The following is a 21,014-nucleotide window of genomic DNA, read 5'->3' on the forward strand; positions in this document are numbered from 1 at the left end:
GGCGCGCGCGGTCAAGCACGCGGCGGTGCTCGCGGTAGAGGGCGGTAGAGGGCGCGTAGGGCGGCGGTTTTCACCTGCGGGCAGCCGTGGAGTGCGCAGAGGGCGTCGTGCTCGGGTGGCTCCTCTCGATGTGCTGAGGAAGATGGAGAGGTGGAGAAGAAAGATCTGACATGTGGGGTCAGGGGTAAGATGGTCTAAGTGGTGAGATAGTCAAAGGAGCAGCGTTTCGGATGGCAAATGGGCCAATCTAATGTTTAGCAGGGTAAATAGGTGAAGCCGCTTCTTTGAAATGGCAAATCGGCAAAAATCTCAATCTAGATTGGATTTTGTATAATACGAATCGTTGAACGTATAATCTAGATTGGTTAATCACTACTTAATCTAATTGGCGAACATATATACGACTAGAGTGTCACAGAAAGGCTAGCTCGTTTACACGGGGTCTCATCTCACCGTCCGATGCGACCCTGCGAAGGCGATCCAACGGCCGCGGTCTGCGGAAGCGGTCTCCTACCTCCGATATTCCCCCTTCCCCTTATCGCCACCGCCCTCCTCGCTCGTCGTCTCCGGCATCCCCCAAGGTTCTGCCGAGGTTTCTCTCCTCCTCCTCCGGCCACTACCAGGCCCAGCTACCCACCCACTCCCCTTTCCCTCGACCCACCACCCACAATCCAATCCGACAATCCGAGGTCGCCATTGGAGCCGGAGCCAGGGAAGGGACCCTAGGCGCGCATGCCGCTCCTCCTCTACCCGTTCTCCGCGTGCGTGCCGCCGCCGCGGGCGCTGCTCCGCCGCCTCTCGCCGCCGCCGCCCATGGCGGCCGTCGCGCCTCCGCCGCCCGCCGTGAGGATACTCCCCTCGGTGGGCGCGCTCGACCTCCCGCCGCTCCCGCCCCCCGCCACCGACGACTTCCACTGGCTCGACCTCTTCGCGTTCCTCAACTCCCCCGCCGACACCTACCACCAGATCCCCCCGCGGGGCGGGGAGGAGGAGGAGCTGGAGGCGGGGCTGGAGCTCGAGCTGGAGCTGGAGCTGGAGAGGCACGCCGAGGTGGAGAGGCAGCGGGAGCGGGCGCGGAAGGCGCAGCACCGGCGGCAGCGGCAGCGGCAGGTGAAGGCGGAGACGGAGGCCTGGGCGCGGGCCGCGGAGGAGTACCGCGAGATCGAGCGGGAGATGCTCGACCGCAGGCTCGCGCCCGCGCTGCCCTACGTCAAGTCGCTCTTCGTCGGATGGTTCGAGCCCCTGCGCGACGCCATCGCCAGGGACCAGGACGTGCAGCGGCGGAAGCGGGTCAAGCACGTCTACGCCAAGTACCTGCTCCTGCTCCCCGCCGACAAGGTCGCCGTCATCGTCATGCACAAGATGATGGGCCTGCTCATGTCCAGCAAGGACGGCACCGGCAGTGCCCGCGTCGTCCAGGCCGCGCACTGCATCGGCGAGGCTGTTGAGCGCGAGGTGAGTCAGCTTGTTTACTGCTATGTTTAGGAGACTGGGAGTGGGAGCAATACTAGACCATTTTGATGACTTGTGAGCCGCTCGAAGACATCAATGTGGCACTTACAATTGTCTGCCACATGATGGTCTATGCCTTAGAGAATTTGACAGTAGACGCCTTGCAGTGTTTGTTGGTGGTGGGGCATGATTCGATCTGATATTGTTTTTTATTTGACAAATCAAGCAAGAGGATCAATCAAGCTTGGGTAGCTAATTGGAGGTAGAGGAACTGATGAGGGCATTATGCAAGTAACATGTGCAACCTAAACTAAAATGCGCGATTATATAATCTCAGAACTGTGTTATGATGCAGCAATTATCTGAATTTTGATCGCTGAATGAGGATGGATTTGGCCTACTTGACATTGTGTGCGATAGCTGGCGTATGCGCATATGTGTCGGTGCATGAAAAAGCTTAGTAGAGTTAAAAGTTTGGAACTACTAAAGTGTGATTTAGAATCTGTCTTCTTGTAGAGTCAGTTGACCTTGTGCGCTAGAGTTTAGCTTCCGTACTTTTGGTAAAGTACTGAGTTCGACCACATCGTTTGGAGTAACTTAATACTATTTTTGGCTTCTTGCTTTTCCATTCATGTCCCGTAGTGAAAATTTATTTGGCAGTCCACTGAGAACTGGTGTTTTGCCTTCCTTTCTTTACAGTTCAAAGTGCAGACATTCTTTCAGAAAAGTAGGAAGAAGAAAGATCAAAGTGTAAATGATCCAGCATTGGAGAAGGAGCAAGCAAAATGCCGGAAACATGTTAAGAGTTTAGTTAGGAGGCGGAAGATGAGTGATGCGCAGAAGTTGGTTCAGCAGGAGTTGGAATTGGAGGAATGGGGCACAGAAGCCCAAGTGAAGGTTTGTTTTCTGCACAGTGCACACAGAAACACAAGCTTTCTCAATCATATTCTAAGATTCTAATACTTATTTCATGTCTACAGTTGGGAACTCGTCTGATTGAATTATTACTGGATTCAGCATTTGTGCAATCGCCAGCTGATCAAACACCAGATAGCTCTCCAGATATTCGACCTGCATTTAAGCACGTACTACGGCAGCCTATAATAGAAAATGGGTAGTGCTGTGCTTCTTCTTTACAATTTTGCGGCATAGGTTGTACTAGCATGCCTTGTTCCATCAACATCCTCTGTTTGCTTAGGCATGTATTTATGGATGTATGATGATTCTTCCGTGACATTTCTCTTCAACATGCAGGAGGCTAAAGAAGAAACATTGGGTGATAGAGTGTGACCATCTTGTGCATGAGGGGTTTGAAAGCACTGTAAGTTTATTTTTGCATCACCAGCCATGTCAGTTTTTTTTATCCCAAATAGATTTTTTGGTCATGACAAATAAAAGATTTATTGGAAAACAATTCTGCCCGGCTCGCTTTTCCTGTGGGCTTATGTTGTCTCAAGCTTTAAAATGTGGGGACAAAATTACAAATTTCCCTTTTCTGCTTGACTATTGTTTTGTTTGAATGTGATGGTTATTTGAATTTGAATTTCTTGCAGGCTAGATATGTTGATATACCCTACCTTCCTATGCTGGTACCTCCAAAAAAATGGAAGGGGTATGTTGGTGTTCATGTTTTGGACCTTTCCAGCAAGTTCTTTAACATGAAACAATTCATAATTGGATTCATTCTAGAACTTACTCTATCTTGTTGCTAGTGATTTGAATCATGCCAACTGTATTTTGTTGCAGTTATGATAAAGGTGGCCACCTTTTTCTTCCCTCATACATTATGCGTACACATGGTGTGAAGGACCAAAAGGATGCCATTAAGAGTGTTCCTAGGAAACAGTTGCGAAAAGTATTTGAGGTTTGCTGACCACTCATCTATGTCAGAACATGCATTTATGTTTCTTAATGTTGTCCTTGTGATTGATACTTCACGTGGGCTCTTTGTTGCTCTACTGAGTATTAGCCTGATGATAGCAGGCGCAGCAAACCATGATAATTATATAAATCTTTATCAAATTATATTTGTTTTTTTAAAAGCTAAAATCATTTCCCCAGGGCTACAAATACAGACCATGCTTCACGTGATTATATCCCTTGGGCCTTGGACCATTACTTGTAATGCCTGCTTAATTTCTGGTGAATGAGTCAGATATCGACCCTAAAGTATTAGCTTGTTGCCAGGCATTAGATATCCTTGGAAGTACTAAATGGAGGGTCAATCGTAGAGTTCATGATGTTGTTGAGACTATCTGGAGTCGAGGTGGAGGCATTGCAGGGCTGGTTGGCAAGACAAATGTGAGTGATTGCATTTGATTAGCATTTCTAGGGCTGGTTTTCTTTCCCAACCTGTTCATATTCTCTTCCACGTCCCTTTTTGAACATTCTTTCTATTTATTCTCTTTTGTTTATAGATTCCTCTGCCTGAACGACCAGAATCAGAGGACCCGGATGAAGTGCAGAAATGGAAATGGAGTTTAAAGAAGGCGAAGAAAACAAACCGTGAACTGCATGCTGAGCGATGTGATACTGAACTTAAACTCTCGGTACGCAATATAAATAATCACCAGTCATACTTCTTGAGATACTGGTGGTGTGATTCATATGCTATTGCATCGCTGGAGCTATATTTATTCCTTTTTGTTTTGTAAACAGGTTGCTCGTAAAATGAGAGAGGAGGATGGATTTTATTACCCTCACAATTTAGATTTCCGTGGTCGTGCATACCCTATGCATCCACATTTGAGTCACCTAGGCTCAGATCTATGCCGAGGTGTTCTAGAGTATGCTGAAGGGCGGCCACTAGGAAAGTCTGGATTGTGTTGGTTGAAGATACATTTGGCTAACAAATATGGTGGAGGTGTCGAAAAACTTTCTCATGAGGGCAAGCTAGAATTTGTGGAGAACCAACTGCTTGATATATTTGATTCAGCAGAAAATCCTGTTGATGGAAACTGCTGGTGGATTAATGCTGAGGATCCTTTTCAGTGTTTAGCAGCATGCATGGATCTTTCTGATGCCTTAAAAAGTTCATCACCTTACCGTGCAGTTTCTCACCTGCCTATTCATCAGGTATTGGTTTGTGCTGTATATCCTTGGACTATTCCTGCACTATATGGTGTTCCTTTGCTTTGTCGGGAATGGTGATGATTTTGGGATTAATTATTCACTTAAGATGTAGATAAATAGAAGGGTACCCTAGTTTGTTAATATAGTTAATGTCATATGCCTACTCGGCGATCACTGATATGCTTCGTGTTTCAAAGACAGTTGCTTTATATCATAAGCATATGACATTTTCAACTTCTTTTTATGTTGAAAGTATGGTTAATCCGTTGGAGCACTAAAGGGGCATTTGATGATGCTCCGAGCATTCTGCATAGCCTACATTTCCATGAACTTACTAACTGTTGGCTACATTTGTTTCCTTATCAGGACGGTTCATGCAATGGTTTACAACACTATGCCGCTCTTGGGAGGGACTATGTAAGTGTTGTGCTCTGTTGCACTTTCTGTCTTGTTAGACAAATAGATTATCTGTCTTGCGTGTACTGGGCCTGGGCTGTGTCATGCCTAGGCCCATGGGCGTCTCATCCGAGCCTGCTAGATGATAGGGAGGGCAATCTCGTGGGATCCTGTTTCTTTAAACCCTAACCGAGATTGCCCTATATATGTACACCCTTGTATACCCTAATCATCAATCAATATACGCAATTATCATTGCCTACATGGTATCAAGAGACCGGGCGCTTCCCGATCTCGCTTCCGCTCCCTAGCGTGCGCCGCCGCCGGCGCCGCGATTCGCACGCGATTCCCTCGCATTGCGTCCACCAGCCCCATCTCGCACCGGCTCCTTGCCGTCGCTGCCCGATGGTTGGCACCCTCCCTGCCGCGGAGGCCTCCCAGCACGGCGCCAGCGACGCCGCTGCAGAGTAGGCACGCGCCGCCCGCCGTGCGGCCCGCTAGGCCGCGCTCACCCGCGCCCTCGAGGCTGAGCAGGAGGCCGCCGCCGCCGCTCAGGAACAGGAGGCTGCAGCCGCCCGCGCGGCTGCGGAGCGCAAGGCGGCTGCTCCCTCGGACGACGAAGATGGCGACGATTCCTCCGCCGTCGACTCCGAGCCCCCTGCTACTCCCGATCCGCTCCTTCACGAAGCTGCGGCCCTCCTGAACCTCCACGCTCAGGCCGTCACTGTCCAGAGTATCCGGAGCCTCGTCCCCGTCGTCCTCGACGTCAACTCCGGCAGCTACTCCCATTGGCGTGAGCAGTTCCTCCTCACCCTCGGCAAGTACTTCCTCCAGACGCACGTCTTCGACGATTGCCCTGCCGCTCCTTCCGCTGACTGGACCCGCATAGATTGCGTGGTTTGGTCATGGCTCTACGGGACCCTCTCCGGCGACCTCGTCGACATCGTCTTGGCTCGGAGCGCCGGCGGCGCCACCGCTCGCTCCGCTTGGCTCGCCATCGAGGCCCAATTCTTGGGTAACTGTGAGGCTCGCGCCCTCATCCTCGACGCCAAGTTCCGAACTTTTGTGCAGGGTGATCTCTCCATCACCGATTACTGCAAACAGTTCAAGCGCATGGCCAACGACCTCGCCGACCTCGGCGAAACCGTTCAAGACCGCACCCTCGTCCTCAACGTCATCCGCGGCCTCAACGAACGGTTTGCATCTATTGGGCGTCACCTTCGGCGTGGCCGTCCGTTCCCCTCCTTCATTGAGGTCTGCGACGAGCTGATCCTTGAGGAGCTCACCATGGCGTCCCCGGCATCCGCTTCTTCCACCGCGCTCTTGGCCGGCTCCACCTTTGGCGCCCCCTCTGGGCGCGCCTCTGGCCAGCCCCCCAGCGCACTTCTGGGCGCAACTCCGGCTCTGGGGGTGGCAAGGGCGCTGGTGGCGGGGGCTCCAACGGCGGGAAGGGCGGCCGCGTCAAGCGTCGCACCAACAATACCAAGGGCGGCTCCAACACCGACTCCGCAGGCGGCAAGAACTCGAGCTCTACGGGCGCCACCTCGTCCTCTGCTCCTCGCCAGGGCTCCGTCGTGCCCTGGCCCTCGTTCTTCAACCCGTGGACCGGGACGATCGCCATGTATCCCGGTCCGCGGCTGTCTGTCGCCCCTGCTCCGGCCGCCAGCCCTGCTGGTGCTGCTGCACGCCTGCACCCCACCAGCAGGTGCTGGTCGCCCAGCAGCTCGCCATGCAGGCCATGCAGGCGCCCTTCCCCTTGGTCGCGCAGCACCCCTACTACGGCGTCGTCCCGCAGCAGTTCTACTACGGGTCGGCCCCTCCACCGCAGGCCCCAGCACCTGGATCGGCCAACCCCACCACCGGCCTTCCATCATCCTGGGATCAGCAGTCTCTCGCGTCGACTTTCAGCACCATGACGCTGCAGCAGCAACCTCAGACCGATTGGTTCTTCGACTTAGGTGCTACCTCGCATATGACCTCTCACCCCTCCACTCTTTCTCATATTTCATCCATGCGGTACCCTTTTCCTTCATCAATTGTCGTCGGCGACGGTTCCTTACTACCCGTCACTGCTACTGGCTCCACGTCTCTTTCTGGACCTTTGACTCTTAATAATGTTCTTGTTTCTCCTAGACTTATTAAGAATCTTATCTCTGTGCGCCAGTTTACCACCGATAACAATTGTTCTGTTGAATTTGACCCCGCTGGTTGTTCTGTGAAGGACCTGGAGTCTCAGAGGGTGATCATCAGGTGCAATAGCTCCGGTCTGCTCTACCCCTTGCGCCTTCCTGCTGCGCAAGCGTTTGCTGCTTCGTCTTCTGCTACTGCACTTTGGCATCGTCGTCTCGGTCACCCTGGTCGTGAGGTCTTAGCCAAAGTAGCGTCGGTCATTCCTTTTTGTAATAAAGGACCCAGCACTATATGTCATGCTTGTCAGCTTGGGCGCCACACACGTTTACCGTTTCAGTCATCATCTTCTCGTGCTACTAGTATTTTTGATCTAGTTCATTGTGACCTATGGACCTTGCCTGTTCCTAGTGTTTCTGGATACAAATACTATTTATTTGTCCTCGATGACTGCTCTCATTATTTGTGGACTTTTCCTTTGTGCCAGAAGTCTGACACTTTCGCCACTTTGGAGAACTTCGCCCATGTCCGTACTCAGTTCGGCGTCGTCATCAAGGCCGTCCAATGCGACAACGGCCGCGAGTTCGACAACCTCACCATGTGCACGTTTCTCCTCACTCGTGGCGTCCATCTCCGCATGTCGTGCCCCTACACTTCGCCCCAGAACGGTAAAGCCGAGCGTATCATTCACACCATTAATAATGCTACCCGCTCATTGCTGTTCCAGGCTAGCATGCCTCCCTCCTACTAGGTCGAAGCTCTTCATGTCGCAACGCATTTGCTGAATATTCTCCCCACCAAGACTCTAAAGTCCTCCACGCCACACCTCAGTCTGTTTGGCGTGCAGCCCTCTTATGAGCATCTTCGAGTCTTTGGTTGTGCCTGCTACTCTAATATTTCAGTAACTGCGTCCCATAAACTCGCTCCTCTCCACTCTGTGCGTCTTCCTTGGCTATTCTCCCAATCACAAAGGGTACCGCTGTCTTGACCTCCAGTCTAATCGTGTCATCATCTCTCGACATGTTGTCTTTGATGAAGACTCCTTTCCTATGTCTCGACAGTCCTCCACGCCTCGTGCCGAGGAGTTTGAGTTCTTTGATCACACTAATTTTGTACCAGCCCCTATTGGTCCCGTACAAGTGCCTACTGCTGCAGGTCATGGCGCTCCCGCACAGCCACGTGCGGCCCCCGGCGTTCCCGCATAGCCACGTGCGGCCGGCGTTCTCGCACAGCCATGTGCGGCCCCTGGCGTTCCCGCACAGCCACGTGCGGCTCCGTCCTCCTCTCTGGTGCGCCCAGGGACCACGCCCTTGCGTCCCGGGCCTGCGCCTGCTGCAGCTCGGCCGACTCCCAGTCCGACTGCCGGCCACTCGCCTGCAGGCCGCACTGCTGGTGCGCCCAGCCCTGCTGGTGCTCGGCCTGCACCCCTGCAGGTCTACTCGCGCCGTCCCCGACCTGCCCGAGTCCTTCCTCCTGGAGCTGTCCCGGTGCCGCCCGTGTCTAACCAACACACCATGGTGACACGCGGGAAGGCTGGTTTTCGACTGCCGGCCATCTACCACGCGGCTCCTCTGTCGCCCGTGCCTCGCACCTATCGTGGGGGTCTTGCTGATCCCAATTGGCGCCAGGCGATGCAGGAGGAGTTCGACGCCCTGCTGGTCAATCACACGTGGGACTTGGTTCCACGTCCGTCTCAGGCCAACATTGTCACCGGCAAGTGGGTATTCAAGCACAAATATCAGGCAGATGGTTCTTTGGAGAGGTACAAGGCTCGTTGGGTGCTCCGTGGCTTTACTCAGCGTCCAGGGATCGATTATGATGAGACTTTCAGCCCTGTTGTGAAGCCGGCTACCGTGCGCACAGTTCTCTCCTTGGCACTCTCTCGTTCTTGGCCGGTTCATCAGTTGGATGTGAAGATCGCATTTCTTCACGGCACTTTGTCTGAGACTGTTTACTGCTCCCAGCCCACAGGTTTTGAGGATCCAGCTCACCCTGATTATCTTTGTCGGCTTAATCGCTCTTTTTATGGTCTTAAGTAGGCTCCACATGCTTAGCAATGTTCTTATGGCGTCGCCTAGGCGTCGCCTAGGCGACAAGGCGCTCCCTATTTTGGCCCGCCTAGGCGGCTAGCCGGTGGTGACTCGCCACAACTCGCCTTAACGCCGTAAGAACATTGGTGCTTAGTATAGTTGCTTCGCCTCTTACCTCGTTCAGCTTGGATTCGTGGAGGCTAAGACGGACACTTCTCTGTTCGTGTACCACCAGGGCGCAAATACTGCTTACCTTCTGCTTTATGTCGACGACATTGTCTTGACTGCCTCCTCGACTCTTCTACGCTGCACCATTGCAGCACTGCAGCGAGAGTTCTCTATGAAGGACCTGGGCGCCCTTCATCACTTTCTGGGTATGCATGTGCAGCGTTCTGGCAGTGGTTTTCTTCTGTCTCAGAGGCAGTATATGATGGATATTCTGGCTCGTGCTGGTATGGCTGATTGCAAGTCTTGTTCTACGCCAGTTGACACCAACAGGAAGATGTCTGCTGATGATGGTCCCCCCATGGCTGATCCTACAGATTATCGTAATCTTGCTGGTGCCCTGCAGTACTTGACCTTCACTCGGCCTGATATTGCATATGCTGTTCAGCAGGTGTGTCTCTATATGCACGATCCTCGGGAGTCTCATCTTGCCGCTCTGAAGCGCATCCTGCGCTACATACGCGGTACACTGCACTTAGGGCTTCTCATTCGGCCTTCTTGACACTCGGCGCTCTACTTCTAGCTATGCAGTCTTCTTGGGAGATAACCTGGTTTCCTGGTCTTCCAAACGTCAGAATGCTGTGTCTTGATCCAGTGCAGAAGCTGAATACCGGGCTGTTGCCAATGCGGTGGCTGAGGTGTCCTGGTTGCGCCAACTCCTAGCAGAGTTGCATGCGCCCGTCAGTCGCGCCGCTCTGGTTTATTGTGATAATATCAGCACAGTTTATATGTCTTCCAACCCTGTCCAGCATCAACGCACTAAATATGTGGAAATTGATCTTCACTTCGTTTCGGGAGCGTGTTGCCACTGGAGCTGTTCGTGTTACACATGTTCCTACCAGCTCTCAGTACGCCGATATCTTCACCAAGGGCTTGCCATCGTCGGTCTTTGCTGATTTTCGGTCCAGCCTCAACGTCCAGGCTGCCGACGTTTCGACTGCGGGGGGTTAGACAAATAGATTGTCTGTCTTGCGTGTACTGGGCCTGGGCTGTGTCACGCCTAGGCCCATGGGCGGCTCATCCGAGCCTGCTAGATGATAGGGAGGGCAATCTCGTGGTATCCTGTTTCTATAAACCCTAACCGAGATTGCCCTATATATGTACACCCTTGTATACCCTAATCATCAATCAATATACACAATTATCATTGCCTACATGTCTTTCATTAAGCCTTTTTAGCCACCTCATGATGTGTTTAGGGTAGAATTAGCAATTTGTGCTTATCTGTTGTCATATGGTCTGATTACCCTTTTTACAACGTTTTGATAATCACAGGAATCTTCTGTTATCTTTAACAAATTCTTGAATATAGTTAATAGTCTGATTTTCTGCATGCATTGTTCAAGTGAGAGGACTAAATCTGTGAAGCTTACTATCATCCTCTGGTTTATAAGCATGTTGATGCCCTAGAAATCCTCATATGTACATGGATGATGCTGTCGATATGCTAGAACCAGCCTTGAATGTGAACCATTTGCCAATTACGACCATATCTTAGTTATTACTATCTGCAAGTAATCAATAGAGAACACTTTCTGGATTGTTCATTTGAAACCTCAACTTACAGAGCTCATTGCTTGTTATTTCATGAACTTCTAGACTGCAATTACCCAGATATACACTTTGGAAAATTAATTGCTAACACTAATTTATGCACCGCTATAGATGGGCGCGGTTGCTGTAAACCTTGTTCCCGGAGAGAAGCCTGCAGATATCTACTCAGAAATAGCTTCCAGGTGGGTTTCTTCTTGCTAGTTCCCTTTTGAGAGGAGCACTACAATCCAGGATGGTTGCTTGTTAATTTTGCATAGCTATCGGTTCTTGATGTCCTTTTTAAGATTTCATGATGTCTTCTGAATGCTTACACGAAGATGAAGCAACAAGGTCTATTTGATCCATAGTTCACGTAGTTCAAAACTTCTTGCTTGCAACTTGTTTGTTCTTATTTCAGTTCCATACAAAATGTATTTAAATTACTGTTTTCACCTGTATTTTTAAATTAAAATCTTCTCCACATGTGAAAATGAACATTTTTTTTTTCAGATATTGAAAATCCTCCTTTATTAAAATATAGGTTCTGCAAAATGCAAATCGTTTAAAACAATGTAACCCCTGAATTAAATATTTAGCTTCTTAAAAGTGAAGTAACTTGTGGTAAACTGAGTATTATTTCTGTATACACAAAATTCAAGTAACTTGCCTCTGTACTTGGTAAATTGCCAAAATAGAATGTGTCGGAGAAATCGAACTTGTCAGGTACTACTGTATAGGATGATCAACTTTGTAGTTTATAGATGATTGTATCATAATTATATTATCCTAGTGTTAGAATACTATTGAGGGTGTGGATTAATAACAGTTGTCAGCAAAATTGACTGAAGGGTACTGGATGTTGTACGCAAAGATTCATTGAAGGATCCTGCTACTAATCCAAATGCTTCATTAGCAAGAGTTTTAGTTGATCAGGTTAGCCCTCTCTCCAATCTTCTTCTATTTTTATAAAAGAAATATTCTTGAACACTCCATATCATCAAACAAACAGTTGAGGACTTGAGCATTGGTAGCTTACAGGTTGATAGGAAGCTTGTTAAGCAGACAGTCATGACATCAGTCTATGGTGTTACATACATTGGTGCTCGTCAGCAGATTACAAAGAGACTTCAAGAGAAAGGGCTGATCACAGATGACAAATTACTCTATGATGTATCCTGTTACGCTACTAGGGTAAGCAATATACTAGTATCCAGCATATTCTGGTGTATTTATAATTTCGTATCGATTGCTTTAGAGAGATGAGGATATGCTGTGACTTTTGAATTTCTGATGAAGGTAACTTTGGATGCACTGGGTCAAATGTTCCAATCTGCTCGTGGTATAATGGCCTGGCTGGGTGATTGTGCAAAGGTAGACCTCCACTCCTTTCTCATATGAAGTGATTCTATTTCAACCATCTAAAATGTGTTGACGTAGACATCCATTCTCTCACACTTGTGGCACTTTGCCCACCCTACATGTAATCATTTTTGGTATTTGGGGCATTGATTATTGCTTCCAATTCCTTATAGATGATTGCGTCAATAAACCAACCAGTCAAGTGGATGAGTCCAGTTGGTCTTCCAGTTGTTCAGCCCTACAAGAAATATAAGAACTACATGGTCAGTTATCTATCTTCTTTTTCTTTGTTTGCACTAACTAGATTTTTGCAACAGATGATGCGTAACGCTTCCCTGAACCTTGATAATCTGAATGAAGATGATTTTACATATGTTGGGAAAAAAAATCTAGAAAAATAAACACATATATGATTTCTATGTGCTATATTTTTTGTTTCTTATTAAATACCCCCTCCGTTCCAAATTGTAGGTTGTTTAGCAAATCTAGATATATAGATTTTTCTATGCACCTAGATATACACTGTCTATATACGTAGTAAACACTATGTATCTAGATTTGCTAAAATGACCTACAATTTGGAACAGAGGGAGTAGAAGCTATCATGTCTTATTTCTCTAGTACTTGCTTCCTGTGGCTGGGTGAAAGCTGTTTGGATCCTATGTTGGACTTGGACACTTGTGGTAGCTAACGCTAGCACCAAGCATGCAACAGGATCACAATCACTAGTTCGCCACCCCATTTTTATTCATGTATGAATTAATTATATTACTTTCTTTGAATACATATACATGCTTGGGAAAAGCTGAAACACAAATTGGTTCCATATCTTTGTAAGATCTTATGAACAACTTGATTCAAATATTGCATGGTTTGATGATATTATAGTTTGACAAGGCTCAGATTCAAACACACTTGATTTAACTTCTTTTTTGCCTTCAAACCACAGCTGCCCTTATATTTAATACATTTTCGTTTTTTGAACACGATTCGCTTCACCTATCATACAGATACGAACTTCCTTGCAATGTCTGGCTTTACGGCGTGAGGGTGACGCGGTAAGATAAGTTATTTTGTCAAACTTCTTTCTGTTTGTTTTCAGTTCTCTTAGCTAATTTAAATGCTATAATTTTCAGATTGCAATCCAATGGCAAAAGGCAGCTTTTCCACCGAATTTTGTGCACTCCCTGGATAGTTCACATATGATGATGACAGCTATTGCTTGCAAGGAGGCTGGTCTTCATTTTGCAGGTTTGTTTCTTATTGACATGAGAAACTGTTTTTTATTGCAAGCCACATATATTGAGCGGTACATATCATGTGGCACGGGAGTACAGGACAGATTTCCTGGAGAACTTGTGAGAATTTAGAAGTGAGTGGGAGCATCATTCTTTTTTTTTAAAGGATGGGGGCATGATTCTTAAAATCGCTAAAAACTGGTGAAACCGGTTTAGGCCCGAAATCATCCTACCCCCATTTCAGATGGAATTATCTTTTTTTTCCCTTAATGCCTGTTAGATTTCTCCTAGCATAAAAAGTCTTGAAACTACAATCAAATTTGACCTGAAAATGTGCAGAAGCTGCAACATGATTTTAGGTGTAAACCTGACAGCCCTGAAGCCTTTCACCATTAATTGTTTATTTGATGTAAGTTTAATATGCAAATTTCTTATTTTGAGTGGTGCTGGATTTCCAAACAACCAATAGAATGTCTTATCTTGAGTCTGTTTTGAATGCTGATCTGAGAGATCATTGCCTATTCTCATTTGTGTTGTGTGCATATGAATTTTGTCCGCAAACATCTCCTATGAGCTCATAAGAAGTGGAAACAGGCTTGCATTTTTACATTCTGTGTTCAATCTGTTATTATTGCTGCTTTTTGTTAACTACTTTGGATGCAGGGGTGCATGACTCATTTTGGGTGCATGCATGTGATGTTGATCAGATGAATCAGATCTTGAGAGAACAATTTGTGGAGCTTTACAGCATGCCAATCCTTGAAAATGTATGCCATTGGAACTATCCTCCCCATAGAACCTTAAGTTATCTCTTCATTTTTCAACTGTAGCACTGATGATTATGTGTGCCTAATGTTTTGTTTCCTGCGATTTGAATATGTTTATTCAGTTGCTGGAGGAGTTTCAGGAGTCATTTCCAACACTAGAATTCCCCCCCTGTCCGCCGCAAGGGAACTTCAATGTGAGAGAAGTTCTGACTTCAACATACTTCTTCAACTAGCACAACAGGGGAACCTCTGCACATACAACATTCTTAAAGTTACGGTGCTGTTGGACTAGCCTCCATATCGTTACACCGTAGCCATGCTGGAGCCAAGTATAAATTCTGATACAGAAACCGCCTCATGGGCTTTCTTTAGCATAAGAAGCTAGAGAACAGCAGCAACAATCTGGACCCCAGAGCGAGTCGAATGGTTCCAAGGAGTGTGAGATGAAAAGACTCAAAGTAGTTTCTGCTGAAGTTTTTAGGTTGATGCAGGATCTACTAGGATATGTTCAGGCTTCAGGTCAGACAGACAGTCACTAGCATCCATGACAAAGCATGTCAAGCTCTACCCAGAAGCCATTGGTTCGAATACTTGACTGATAGAAATCTTGCTGATCGTGCTGACTGCTGACCTCATTGATCATAGACAACAGTCGAACAATAAGTTCGCTGTATATACGTGTACCATCATCTTTTGTTGCCTTTAGGGCTTTATAGATGGTTGCGTAATGTTGCGGCATCACCCTGTAATAAAGTGTATAAGATGCTGTAGCCAAAGATAAATGTATACGAGAATTGTAGTTGCAGTTAGCAGCAAGTTTTGTAATAGAGAAATACACTTGAAAAATAAGCAGGCTTGATAAGAATTGTAATGCGTATTATGACAGTACAAATACTGTATGATTTTTTTTAATTCAAAAACGATAAATAAATAGTTAGTTAATGAGTGATAGTATATAGAGGGAATAGATATGGGGGAATGGTTGGAGAGGAGTTATAGGGGGAGGAATTTTTTGGAGGGAGATAGTAAAATATAGTAAATAGTATGTTTAGGGGAGTTGGAGAGGGGGAATGGTTGGAGATAGCTTGAGGGGAAATACAAATCCCAAAACCCTACCGGGCAACCAAATGGCGGCGGCGGCCGTCGCCGCGGCGTGCAGGAGGGCCGTGTCCTACACCCTCACCGGCCCACCGGTCGAGTTCTTCTGCGTCGCGGCCGCCGCGGCCACCACTGTCGACAAGGCGTGGGCACCAATAGCGCCCGCCGGCGCCAGCGACAAGTTCGTGCACCTGTTGCTGCCGGACGCCGGCTTCAAAACTCCGGACGCCACGCCGCCGCCGGTGAAGACGCGCACGGAGAACAACTCGCCGACGTTCGCGTCCTCGGGGGACCCGTGCCTCGACTTCTTCCACGTCGTCCCGGACACCCCGGCCGAGTACGTGGCCTCGCGCCTCGCTGACGCCTGGGCCGCCGAGCCGCTCACGGCGCTCCGCCTCACGTGCAACCTCCGCGGCGTGCGCGGCATGGGCAAGTCCTACCGCGAGGGCTTCTACGCCGCCGCGCTCTAGATGCACGAGCGCCACCCCAGGACGCTCGCGCTCAACGCACGCACCGTTGCGGGGTTCGGGTACCTCAAGGACCTCCCCGAGATCCTCCACCGGATCATCCACGGCGGCGTCGCCACCACGGGGCCTGCCGCCGCCGCCTCGCCGGCGACGAGGAGACGGAGTACGACAACCACGACGACGGCGGCACGCAGACGGAGGGGTCCAAGCCCGACGGCGGCGGCACGGATGCGGAGGAGGAGGACAACCCCGTTGCTGCCGAGGATCATGGGTTCACGGCCAGAAGACCAAGGCCGAGATCTCCGCGGAGCGCCAAAGGAGGCGCGCGGCGGCGGCGGCGCGAGCGCTCGACAGGTACAACCGTGACCCGAGCTACCGCTTCCTGCATGACTGCACGGCCGACGTGTTCGCAGACCTCCTGGACGAGGACATGCTTGTGACGGAACCGCCAAATTAAAACTCTAATTAAGCGTAATGGCCGTCATTTGAACACATCGGGCTCATTAGCTTAACGGTTTAATTTGGCGATCCTTTCTCAACCCACGTCCCGATCGAAACATCACCGATAGTCCCACGCGAAGGTGGGCGCAGATGGTACAAGCACGACACGTATTTGAAAATACAACAAATATACATAAGACTTTACCTTAAGTTTTACAAACCAAGTTTGGAATAAATACATAATTTACAAATTTTGCATTACTGAAATCCGGGCTCAACTAGAGGAAAGGGGCCTACAACTACCAAAAGTGTGCCCTAGAGAGATCACTAATTAAACGTCTGGCTCCACAACCTCTCATCCCTCTGCATCCCGGCGGATAAACTTGACGCAGTAGGGACAGAAGTCTACGTCTTCATGTCCTTAAATAATTGTGGCAACAAACCCTGAGTATACTAATACTCAGCAAGGCTTACCCGACCAGTGGGTATATCTTAGCCCACATATCTAGACATGCAAGGCTTTTGGCTGGTGGTTATTTTTGCAGGAAACAGCGACTAAAGTTATTCCTCACTTTCTTTATTTTAGCCAAAGTTCTATATAAATTAATATCGTCTAATATTTGCATAACCAAATCTAGAGCAACATAGTGGAACAATAAATAATAATTCATATGTTCATCAACATAGGTATAGCAATTTTTCCATCACAACACGACGCTGCGACGCAGTGACCAAGGTGCTCATATTCGAGAGCGACTGACGGCGAATCGATTCGATTTAACCTTGCAAGGTGGACCTAACCAACACGGCACGCGAATGCCCCGTCGGACCACACGCACCAACTTTTCCCCTCCCTGTCTCGAACTACAGAACCGCCCCACCTGCATATAGTCAGCCGAGTCCTATGAGAGACCACCAAAAGTAAACTCATGCATCCCAATTCTCTGCGGCCACTCGACTCGCCCTAAGGGGTGGGTAGAAGTTCTGTACTTCCGAAGTAAGGCAGTACTCGGTTTACCGGTTTCGACTACCTCCTACTCCCGGCATGCGGTTAGCATAGTTCAAACATGATCAGCATGGCCAACAACGGTTCGGTCCTTAACCGACACAGGCGGAACTACACTTCTCCCGCCCGGTCTCATATTCTATTCTTGCTTTCATTCCAAAACTTTCATCAAAAAATTAGTAACTCATATATGGAAACATAAAACTATCCTATATCTCGCGAGTAACCAAGAATTACTCGACTTCTACCGAACCCTATCTAGCATAGCATTTCTAACGTCCTATACATACTAGTGCAACTCAAGGACACATAGAGTTCATGCAACTAGGGTTTTAAACAACTCCTAACGTAATGCATAAGTAATAAATACATATATAGGTATCATAATTTAAATTAATAGGATGTGCACAGGGGTTTGCCTTCGGGCTGCTGCTCAGAGCTGGGGTCAGACGGGCCTTGGGCCGGGTGCTCACACCTCTCCTCCTAGGCTTGCGTCGGCTGCTCCTGCGGTGCCGCAATCACCTCAAATACGACGCCCTCAGCTGCGGATGCTACACGTATGCATATGAAATAAATGAGTGCAGCTCAATAATGTAACTATTTTACTTTAACTGAAATGCCCTGCGGACTGTCCGCACCCAAGTGGTGGACCGTCCGCCGTACCATTCTACCGACCCACCAGAACCAAGTACCTCTCTGGACAAACTTTAATTTAAACGGCGGACTGTCCGCTCACCCTTAGCGGACTGTCTGCAATACACCTACGCCAACCCACCAGAGACAACAACGTCTCTGGACCAATTTCTCATCCTACTGCGGACTGTCCGCCCCCCCTGGCGAACCGTCCGCAGTTCACGTATCCAATCCACCAGAGACGGCAACGTCTCTGGACAAAATCCTAAACTCTACTGCGGACTATCCGCTCTTCAATAGCGGACCGTCCGCAGCTCAATCCTGCGAACCCCACCAGAGACATCGTCTCTGGACAAATTTCAATTTTCAACGGCGGACCGTCCGCTCCCCTATAGCGGACTGTCCGCAGTCAGTTTTGCTAAACTACCAGAGACGAGATCGTCTCTGGACGAAACCTAATCTGACCGGCGGACTGTCCGCACCTCCCAGGCGGACCGTCCGCGATACCTAACTTTTGACCCGCGCCGCAGGCGGTAGCAAGTGCGGCGGCGACGGCGGCGGCCGTTCACCGGCGCCGGTGACACACCGCGGAAGGGGAAAAAGACCGGGGAGCGCAATGAACTCACCCCGAACCCATTCCCGCGGTCGGTTCGAGCGGAGGGCGACCGGAGTGGCGGATCAACGGTGGAGCAAAGCTTCAAGCACCTCCCATGGTGACCGGCGGTGGCGGGGATAATTCCGGCTGTAAGAAGCCGGTCAAGGGGTTGGGGAAGGTGGAGGAGGTGCCGAGGAAGATTCCCGCGCGAGGAATCGAGGTTTGGTGGCCGGAGGAGGGAGATCGACGGAAGGGGGCGACGACGGCGCGGGCGCTCGAGTTCCGCTCGGCTCTGGACGAAGTGAGGATGAAGAGAGGAATGACAGATGGGTCCCACGGCCATCTAGATAAATATCTGGGCATTGCCTGACGGACTGTCCGCCGACCCCGAGCGGACCGTCCGCGAGGCAGGTGTTACAATGCTGAAGCTCGCCGACGGCAGGCTCATCGACCTCTCGCTCGCCGCGAAATGGTGCCCGTCCATCGACTGCAGCTACGACCGCTCCACGCTCCTCTGCGAGGCCATCGGGCGCCGCCTCTTCCCCAGGGGCTCCTCGCCCGAGCTCCCCGAGGACCTGGAGGACCGGTACTACGCCTACCGCGTGCGCGAGCTCCTCCGCAAGCAGGCACTCACGCCCCTGCGCGCCGCCCTCAAGCTCCCGGAGGTCTTCATCTCCGACCGCGCGTGGGGGACGTGGCGTACGCGCGCGTCGCATCCGTGGCGATGCAGAACTACAGGGAGCACTTCCTCGAGCGCGACCCCGAGCGTTTCGAGAAGTACCTCGAGGACGTCAAGGCCGGCAAGGCGAAGATCGCCGCCGGCGCCCTGCTCCCCCACCAGATCATCGAGTCCATCGACAGCGACGGCGTCGCCGACCTGAAGTGGGAGCGCATGGTCTCCGATCTGCGGGCGCTCGGCAAGCTCAGCAACTGTATGGCCATCTGCGACGTGTCCGGCAGCATGTACGGCCTGCCCTTAAACGTGAGCGTCGCGCTCGGCCTCCTCATCTCCGAGCTCAGCGACGAGCCATGGCGCCACCGGCTCATCACCTTCAGCGAGCGGCCTGAGATGCAGCTGATCACTGGCGAGACCCTCGAGGAGAAGACGAACTTCATCCGTGAGATGGACTGGGACCTGAACACCAACTTCCAGGCGGTGTTCGACAAGCTCCTCAGCGTCGCGGTCGCCGGCAAGCTGCCACCGGAGCGGATGGTGAGGAGGCTGTTCGTGTTCAGCGACATGGAGTTCGACCAGAAGTCGTCGAATCCGTGGGAGACGGACTACGAGGCGATCAAGAGGAAGTTCGAGGAGGCCGGCTACGGCGCGGCGATACCGGAGATAGTGTTCTGGAACCTGCGGCACTCCAAGTCGGTGCCGGTGACCGCCGGGGAGAGAGGGGTGGCGCTGGTGAGCGGCTTCTCCAAGAACCCGGTGAAGATTTTCCTCGACAACGACGGGATCGTGTCGCCGAGGGCCATCATGGAGAAGGCCATCTCCGGCCGGGAGTACCAGGAGCTCGTCATCTATGACTGAATGAGCCGGCCTGCTCTGTTTCTACTAGTTCAGTTCGTTCTAAAACTCTTGTGTGGTCGCTACGGCAATTCAAATTTCCCTAGCTAATAAACATTTTATGATCAGATCTCTGATGTGCTGTAGGCAGTAAACAGAGGATCCTGGAATATTCTAGTGTTCTGTCACTGTGTGGAAAACATCTCTCGCCGGCTGCTGTTGGCAGTTGCATTATATTGTTTGTTCTAGAGTAGGTTTCAGTCTCTGACGAACTAACGATGCTTATGCCTAGTGTTCCGTTTCTCGGCATTTGGACTCCATGTTTCAGTCGAGTTGCTGGATCAAGACCCCCATTTTCAGTACTATATTCCAACTCGTACATTTCGGCGAAAAAACACTCAATGGCATGTCAATCGTCTACATTGTCCGTCCTTATATTACGTTGAATACCAGGGACGCGTCTCTTGCGCGCGTCACTGATCTTGTGTCACTTTTGATCATTTTTTTTCATCGCAGTGCATTAGCATACTAATCAACCTGTGAAATTTTCTTGCTTCTTTCCTGAAAAACTAGAAAATAAAATTCCTCTGCCTCGTTAAGTTAGTGCAAGTGTAACAATGGACTTAGAACATCTCCAAAAGCTTGCCAAATTAATTTGCTATACTTAGTTTTTTGAAAAAACAACAAAAATATGCCTCTAACAATTTGGCATATGACTTGGCAAAATTTAGCAACTTGATAAATAGAGGTCCTCCACGCGCATATTTGCGCGACGACTTCCGTCGCGCAAATGCATGTGCGTCTTCTCTTTCCGTCAGACCCGCACAAGGACCTCTTCCTCCCGTCTCTGATCTTCTGCTCAAGGAGTGCGTGGGTGTCGTCGTGTGACATGTATGTTGCCTTGCTGCTGCAAATCTACTGCAAGGACGTGGTGCTGGACGAGCACGATGGGGCCAAAGCCATCATCAAGAGTTCTCGGCGCCGCCGGCCGCAAGCATGCTAGCTAGCTACCGGCTCGTGCGTGTGCGTGTGTAGGTATCAGCTTATTACTATGTACAAGGTTTT

At 49.8% G+C, this 21,014-nt stretch overlaps 1 protein-coding gene and 1 pseudogene across 2 annotated transcripts; both read left to right on the plus strand.

Annotated features, from left to right (window-relative positions):
• Positions 1 to 547: 547 nt before the first annotated feature.
• LOC120704894 (DNA-directed RNA polymerase 3B, chloroplastic-like) lies at positions 548 to 15,091 on the plus strand. Of its 2 annotated transcripts, XM_039989434.1 has the most exons (19): positions 550 to 1,455; positions 2,152 to 2,349; positions 2,433 to 2,566; positions 2,707 to 2,773; positions 3,006 to 3,064; positions 3,199 to 3,316; positions 3,640 to 3,753; positions 3,870 to 4,001; positions 4,111 to 4,527; positions 4,891 to 4,941; positions 10,968 to 11,038; positions 11,684 to 11,768; positions 11,874 to 12,026; positions 12,132 to 12,206; positions 12,368 to 12,457; positions 13,205 to 13,252; positions 13,331 to 13,445; positions 14,096 to 14,199; positions 14,322 to 15,091. In XM_039989434.1, the coding sequence occupies exons 1-19, from the start codon at positions 733 to 735 to the stop codon at positions 14,430 to 14,432; spliced, it is 2,865 nt and encodes a 954-aa protein (XP_039845368.1). In that variant the 5' UTR covers positions 550 to 732; the 3' UTR covers positions 14,433 to 15,091. The 2 variants fall into 2 exon arrangements, with proteins under 2 accessions (XP_039845369.1, XP_039845368.1); XM_039989435.1 differs by lacking the exon at positions 4,891 to 4,941 and having other exon boundaries at positions 548 to 1,455; positions 14,322 to 14,443.
• Positions 15,092 to 15,326: 235 nt separating this feature from the next.
• On the plus strand, positions 15,327 to 20,183 carry LOC120702246 (annotated as a pseudogene).
• Positions 20,184 to 21,014: the final 831 nt, after the last annotated feature.

This window comes from Panicum virgatum, chromosome 4K, assembly GCF_016808335.1.
Source record: "Panicum virgatum strain AP13 chromosome 4K, P.virgatum_v5, whole genome shotgun sequence".
In the NCBI taxonomy this organism is placed as follows: Eukaryota; Viridiplantae; Streptophyta; class Magnoliopsida; order Poales; family Poaceae; genus Panicum; species Panicum virgatum.